Source organism: Gadus chalcogrammus, chromosome 4 (assembly GCF_026213295.1).
Source record: "Gadus chalcogrammus isolate NIFS_2021 chromosome 4, NIFS_Gcha_1.0, whole genome shotgun sequence".
In the NCBI taxonomy this organism is placed as follows: Eukaryota; Metazoa; Chordata; class Actinopteri; order Gadiformes; family Gadidae; genus Gadus; species Gadus chalcogrammus.
The window spans coordinates 18,972,653-18,981,232 of NC_079415.1; the positions used below are offsets into that span (position 1 = coordinate 18,972,653).

At 42.9% G+C, this 8,580-nt stretch overlaps 1 protein-coding gene across 1 annotated transcript in view; it reads left to right on the forward strand.

Moving 5' to 3' along the window:
• Positions 1-1,460, forward strand: part of LOC130380920 (translation initiation factor IF-2-like) — a 6,172-nt gene extending 4,712 nt beyond the window's left edge. Inside the window, exon 2 of the mRNA XM_056588350.1 lies at positions 1,210-1,460. Coding sequence (XP_056444325.1) covers positions 1,210-1,460 — 251 coding nt within the window. The remainder of the gene's footprint in view (positions 1-1,209) is intronic.
• The last annotated feature ends 7,120 nt before the right edge of the window (positions 1,461-8,580 follow it).

Genomic DNA, 8,580 nt, shown 5'->3' on the forward strand with positions numbered 1-8,580 from the left:
GCTTGATTGAGATGGTTTATTGACGACAGTTACGCCAGCTCATAATTCTGACTTACTAGCCACATAGATAAAACATTAGCATTTGATTCATTAATAAAGTAGTACACCATTATTACTGTAATCCACCTTAATACAGACGAGTTATACGGAATAAAACTATTGAGACCTCTGTTAACTACTGATGTATTCATATGCCAAAACATGGTCCAAAATATCACCCTATAGATAGCCTACTTCAACGATGACAACTGAACATTAAATCGTAGATGTTTACATTAAAATTCATTTTAAACCTATAGACTTCAAAGACTCCTCTGTGGCTTCACATATGGCATGTGGCTTGTGGTCCTTCAGAAGCGATGTTGTGTTCAATGGAAGTGTTTTTATATACGTGTAGTCACCAGGCCCGGCCCTGTAACACTAGGACCAGATAGCAGGACTCCATTAATTGGTACCTTCGACATAAGGCTGATATATACGAGTGGCTTTACGCTGCAAGTACTGGAGCATAATGCAGCCTAGCTCTGCTCTACCCTCATGACAAACAACAGCCTGCCCTACTCTCTCTCTTTCTCCCTTTCCCCCTCTCTCTCCCTCCCCTCTCTCTCGGTCTCTCTGCAGTTCAGTGCTGTGTGATAGACGGAGGCTCACATGTGGACCATGTGTCAGAAAAAGTCTCTGCTTCAGCCTTAACATGCCCCCCCCCCTCTCTCTTACCAGACATAAGAGATAAGGATCACTCCCTCTTTAGATTCCTGACTACACAATCCAAGTGAAACCGGTTTTGCGTGCCATAAACAAACAATGGTAAATAGGAAGCAGAACAATCCTCAGGTTATTTTTCATCAAGTTAGTGCAGTGTAAATATTGTCGTCATGTTGTTTTCATGTGCGCCACAGCGCTCTAGTCATTTTCTGAGACTGTGTGTCTGTGTGTGTTTGTGTGCATCCACATATGTGTGTGTGTTTTTTTGTGTGTGTGCGTGTTTAGGCGCTTGCATGCGTGTGTGTGCATGTATTGATTCATGTGTTTCTACACAGTTCATGCAGTAGTATACATGAAAGACGCATGGACAGGAGTATCTGCTCGCTATTGAGCCTCTCTGCCTGAAGGGCACCAAAGCTTTTTTGATGCTTCCTTTGACCTCATCGTCGCAGCATGCTAACAGAGCCCCAGACCCCAGGTCCAGAACCTAGACCCAAGACCCAGACCCCAAAAGCCAGACCCCAGACTCCAAAACCAAGAACCTAGATTTCAGACCCAGACCAAACCCCAGACCCCAGTCCCCAGACCCCAGACCCCAGATCCAGACCCAGACCAAGACCCTACATCCCAGACGCAAGACCCCAGACCCCAGACCCCAGATCCAAACCCAGACCCTATATCCCAGACACCAGACTCAGACCAAAGAACCCCAGACCCTAGCTCCCGGACCCCGGCCAAAGAACCCCAGACCCTAGATCCCAGACCCCAGATCCAGACCTAGGCCCCAGACCCTAGATCCCAGACCCAGAACCAGACCCCAGCGCCGAGACCAGGGCTCCTTCAGAGGACTGCAGCTTAAAGCTGAGCATTCCTCCACCAAATAAATCTGGGGCTGGGGCTGGTGGTGGTGGAGGGGTTCTGGTGGCTTCTCTCTGGAGGTTAAGTGGGATAAGTGTGTGGCTCATGTCAGAAAAGGCCCCACCCAGCAGCCCGTGCCCCCATAGGTTCTGGAAAATTTGCAATGGGGTCATATTGGATTACTGTGTTTTGGTATTTACATGGAGACAGAGGGCTTTGAAATGGAAAACCATAGGCGGAAAAGCAAGTGCCATGCAGTCTGAGAGACTGGGTAAGAGAAACCAATGCTGATTTCCACTGATGGCTCGGTACGGTTGAAAAATGCCTTTTCGTGGACAATCAGGCATCTTGTTATTGAGAGTACTGATTGGAGTAAACGGATCAACTGCTGTACCGGTCTTTTAAGTAGGGTACAATCACAACAAATACTGAATACAAACATTATTAGAGGTATATAGGTTTTCGGAACTCTATTGAATTTGCAACAAAACAATTACACGTTTCACATCTTTTTTTTTATAAGTATAGAAACTAAACGCCGGATCTGAATAACTAGGTGGTGTAATATTGATTTAAGATGAGCCGGCTCCGGAGGTGTGAGTCGGCTGGGAGTGTGTCTGCAGGCGTGCTGCACGTTTGCTGGTTCATTTGTAGGCGCTCCCTACAGGTTTGTGGTCAAATCTTAGTGATTAATACAGAAAATCTCACTACAAAACACTCAGCGCCTTGATGGCCCACTCCTGGCGTATTTTCTGTGTTGCAAGAACGAAACTGCAGTCAAGTCGGTTCGTCAATGTGCTGAAAGGCGACATTTGCATTTGAGGCGATATTTGAATAGAAACGTTCGACGGCCTTCAATTAAACTGAAACATTTACTTACTTCAAAACCAGCAGCTTTCAGATAGGCCTATAGCTCCACTGGTGATGCCTAATGCCAACGCGAGTCCGAATTTAGTTGGATCGAGATTTAGTGAATGAAATGGGCTCGAAAGGATTGGAGTTAACAGAAGGGATTACGTTATGCCTTCTTAATTGTTAAATCCCACATTATACTCATTAATACTGCTAAATGATTTTATTAACCGGTTATCATAATGTAGGCCTATTTGATTTTATTAAAATAGTTTAAATAAATAAGGCCTGATTCAGAACATCAAAATACGTACGAGATGAGGAAGTCTAGATAATAAACCTTTCTAATATTTTAAGATTGTTCTTTAATAAGTTTGAATTCACAAAATATTTGTAAATCAAACAAAATCTAAATATTTTCGATTCAAATATAATGAAAATTCGATGGTTCAATTACGCCTATGGCTTTCGCCCAAAGAATAGCATGCCTACACTATACAAAACAAAGTGTCAGGTCTATATGTTTTAAACCTAGGGCTGTAAGATAGGCTAGTCGTGTGTAACTTTGAGGTCTGACACATATCTGCTGGCTCCCCTTTCTGCCCCTGTTGAAACTTGACCTCCCGTTTCTGGTTGAGTTCCCGGTTCCGTCAGGAGCAGGACAGCATGTGAAGGGAGCGACGGCCTCGTTGGGTCGACCTGGAGCTAAAGCTTCCGATTTTACATCCATCGTTTGAAATGCCTTTTCAAATCTTTAAACTTTATTATGCTTTTACACGAGAGAGACGAATCTCCTTCAGAATGGACTTTTTATGCCACTTTTTTATTTTTTGCTTTTCTATTGTGCGACTTTTGAACAAAGAGACATGAATGCTTAATTGTATATTTGGGCTTTTGAAATGTTCTTGCTTGCCGGTGAACTCTCAGTAGTAAACCAATGTTTCTGCAAGGCCTGGATATTTTACTCAAATAGGCTGTCAGGAATAAGGCGGAGGCCTCAGAGCCAGTCTACAGGTGGAAGCACATAGCCTAACTGTAACTTACTAAAATACAAGAAAATAAAAAAAATAACTGAAAGACGAAATCTTTTTTCTATCGGGCCTTTCGTTTGCCAAGTCTTTCTTGATGAAGTTCTCCAGTCGTAAACCCGCCTGCTCTTCCTGCAAGCCAGTGGCCTCATGCGCTTTTATCAGGTTCAAATTGAACGTCGCCAGAGACCTGTGACATTTGAAATATGAGACTGGCCTTATTTACCGAGTTAGACAATTTACCAAAACCACATGAAAACTGAAAATAAGTAGGATGCGGTTAAGAGTTATGCTTTCGTTTATTGAAGTTCCGACATATGTTTTGCATGAGGACATTTTTTGGGGTAATGAGGGGGAGTATTTGAACGTAAGCTGAACCTAGTTGGTTTAACTTAAACATTACAGTAAACGTCTAAAAAGCACGGAAGGGGGCTGTCCCTTTGCAAACAAAATAGGGGGGACTGCAGACTGGAAAACGAGAGCTCTTCTCAGTTGGTGATGATATGCGTTGGGGTGTAGTGCTTCATAATAACCAGACATATCCAAACGACTATATTGCATACAATGAACCGTAGGCCTACGACGTAGCCTCATCCTCGATTACTTGACATAATATTCTGGTTCAATATGACAGTAGGCCCCTGTCACCTGTGGGCCTACGCTACTATGCAGCGACATAAACACAGGCCTAGTCTTAACCTCATAGTCATGCATCCCTCCTCCTCTCTCTCTCTCTACCTCTGTCTCTCTCTCGCTCAAACAGAAACACACTCACACACAGAGACACAGACGCACACACGCACACACACACACACACACACACACACACACACACACACACACACACACACACACACACACACACACACACACACACACACACACACACACACACACACACACACACACACACACACACACACACACACACACACACACACGCACACACACATGCAGTAAGATTGGAGTTGGAGTTCCATATGTTATAAATAAGTGGACAATACGTTCTACATTTTTATTATTTTGTTTTTTTTCTGATCTATAATCCGTACGCGGAATAAAATACCCAAGCACATCAACCAACAACCACCCAACCAATTAAAATCCGATTAGGAAACATCTTAGTTTTCCAAGCGAGGCAGTGAAAAGCCTGTAACCTCTCCGCGCTTAGGTCATCTACCTAATAAGATCCATAGCCTATAGTGAAGCCGCAGACCTTCACAAATGCCTTTGGCGACCGAGCACGGCCCCTGGGACCTTTGGCATACATCGCAAATTAATTGGTCAACGTATCAAAGAATTAGGTGGGATTCCAGTTAATTAGTGGGAGAAGTGAATACCGTCCGACATTATATGAATTTGTTCCCTTTCCCTGGTTTGTGAGCGAGGGATTTGGACAGTGGATCTTCCTTTGTGCACGGCAAATGAGAAGTGAGTAGCGCGGTGCCGGCGCGCACTGTGTGGTTTTGTGGGCTGGCGACAGTCTCGTTCCATGGGAAACCTTAAAGGAGACCCGCGTTATCACAGGACCTCATTATCTCATGTCTGCAGCCATCTTTCGGGAAGCAGCCCTAATGAAGAGTGGCACAGACCTACTTCGCAGAACTTTAGTATAATAGCGTCCACCTAACCCCAGCACCCCTTTCCTTTCATTTCGTCTGCGTTCTCACTACCACACGCACACGCATACACGCACGTACACAAACACATGATCGCGCACGCACACACACACACACACACACACACACACACACACACACACACACACACACACACACACACACACACACACACACACACACACACACACACACACACACACACACACACACACACACACACACACACACACACTCACGGGGTGAATGAATGACATGTTCTGTGCCACATTCATTGGAACGGTGCGAAACGCCTAAACCCTGTCAGAAACGGGTTGAAATGTTCTTTTGATAAAGTGATGTCCGGCACCCATGGAACACAACTGACCCACGCGCGGGTGCAAGTGGGGGATTTGGCTGTGGCAATCACAGTTCAGTTTTCTTTTTTTTACCACGCATTGTTGCGCGCATTAGCGGTTCATCATGTTAGGCGCCAGTGGTGAGGCAGTAGGAGCAAATAGCCTTTTCATTAATATGTAATGCATTCCACTGAACCATTTATAGAATTTTACAGCCTTTGAAGTTTTTTGGTAGATTGAAAGATTTCGCTTTGTTTATTTGTGTATAGACTATGGCCTATCACCAAATACATTCCCTCCTCCAAAAGTTTAGACCTCTGCTAAAGATATTGTAATTGCCATAATGCCCTAAATGGACTGATATCTACGGCACACACACGTGCGTGCGCGAGTGCACACACACACACACACACACACACACACACACACACACACACACACACACACACACACACACACACACACACACACACAGACACACACACACACACACACACACACACAGACACACACACACACACACACACACACACACACACACACACACACACACACACACACACACACACACAAACACACACACACACACACACACACACACACACACACACACACACACACACACACACACACACACACACACACACACACACACACACAAACACACACACACACACACACACACACACACACACACACACACACCCTAGCCATGCCCCAGGGGCTGTCTCCCATGGCCATGAAAGCCATTGGGACGAGAAGAGTGTTGCATTCACTCGGCCATAAACCACTATTTACCTCCAGGTGAGTGTGGCGGCGTACCAGAGTAAAGATTGCACAGAGAGATTTACACCTGTCTCCTCGCTCCAGTAGAGGAGACTATAGCCTGCAGAGATGGCCGGTGGAGCCAGCGTGTCTGGGTCTCTCTCTCCCCTAGACGGTCCCTGCTCCGCTGAGAGCGATTAAACAACATCATAAAAAATGGCCATCGCCGCACATACTGTAAACAAATGATACTCGTTGGCGCCTGGCGATGCGCTAACGCACGTTAAATGGAGGCTCTAGACGTGTTTGGTACATGTTCTTTCAGCCCTACCCTACCCCTTTCACTGGACGTCGTGAAAAGGACTTCCCTTTTAACCATATCTCCCTCTCTCTCTCTCTCTCTCTCTCTCTCTCTCTCTCTCTCTCTCTCTCTCTCTCTCTCTCTCTCTCTCTCTCTTTCTGCTCCTTCCAAACTGGCAAATGTTTCATGTCATAGAATCTGTTCCCAGAGTAAAGTAAGCGAGACCTGGTTACTTTTCAACAGACCTTTGATTTAAAGATTTGAACCATACCCGAATGCAAAGAGGAATTTTTGTTAGAATTCTTATTTACTCATCCTCCTGTAATTATTTTTTATTGTAGCTGCCTCCCAGTGTTGGCCCAAACATATTCTGTAAGAAATGTTTCTAAAGATACAAAACAATAGAAAGAAAACGAAAAAGTGTGAAGCTCTGCCGTCAATGGTTCTCAAATAATCCCCCACCTCCTATACCCAACATGCTGAGGAAGTGCTTCCCCTGGCCTCAGTGTTACCTGTGTCACAAGTTCATCCCCATGAGTTATTACTGTCTATGCTCTACAGCCCTAGACACTACAGTAAGGACTCTGTGTGGTGGATACAACATGTCACAGACCCCAGAACCAATCGGAAGAGCCCTCATGAGGTCACAGCATCCCAGACCAGGAAGAGCCCTCATAACCAAGAAGAGCCCTCATGAGGTCACACCAAGAAGAGCCCTCATAAGGTCACAGCATCTTACCAAGAAGAGCCCTCATGAGGTCACAGCATAACAACCAGCAGAATCTCAAAACCTCCCTCTCTTCTCTCTATCTATCTATCTATCTATCTATCTATCTATCTATCTATCTATCTATCTATCTATCTATCTATCTATCTATCTATCTATCTATCTATCTATCTATCTATCTATCTATCTATCTATCTATCTATCTATCTATCTATCTATCTATCTATCTATCTATCTATCTATCTATCTATCTATCTATCTATCTATTCTATCTATCTATCTATCTATCTATTATCTATCTATCTATCTATCTATCTATCTATCTATCTATCTATCTATCTATCTATCTATCTATCTATCTATCTACTATCTATCTATCTATCTATCTATCTATCTATCTATCTATCTATCTATCTATCTATCTATCATCTATCTATCTATCTATCTATCTATATCTTATCTATCTATCTATCTATCTATCTATCTATCTATCTATCTATCTATCTATCTATCTATCTATCTATCTATCTATCTATCTATCTATCTATCTATCTATCTATCTATCTATCTATCTATCTATCTATCTATCTATCTATCTATCTATCTATCTATCTATCTATCTATCTATCTATCTATCTATCTATCTATCTATCTATCTATCTATCTATCTATCTATCTATCTATCTATCTATCTATCTATCTATCTATCTATCTATCTATCTATCTATCTATCTATCTATCTATCTATCTATCTATCTATCTATCTATCTATCTATCTATCTATCTATCTATCTATCTATCTATCTATCTATCTATCTATCTATCTATCTATCTATCTATCTATCTATCTATCTATCTATCTATCTATCTATCTATCTATCTATCTATCTATCTATCTATCTATCTATCTGTCCATCTGTTTGTCTGTCCCTCTGTCCATCTGTCTGACTGTCTATCTGTTACTTGTCTGTTAGCCATGTCTTGATATTTGTATTTTTTAATGACGGGCAGATTTGTAAAACATCTAGAATGCCAATATAATTTGTTTGTCTGTCTCTCTCTTGTCTTTTGTTTTTTCCGTTTTTTTTTTTGTTTCAGCATTCATGCTCCTGGATTTGTAAAGTATTTATCAAGCAAATATAATTTGCTCTCAAAGCATGTGCAGACAGGAAGAAACAAAGGTGAGACAGTTTCAGTAATTATGAGTTATTGAGACCTTGCATACACACACACACACACACACACACACACACACACACACACACACACACACACACACACACACACACACACACACACACACACACACACACACACACACACACACACACCACACACACCACACACACACACACACACGCACACACACATGCAGTAAGTCTGCATA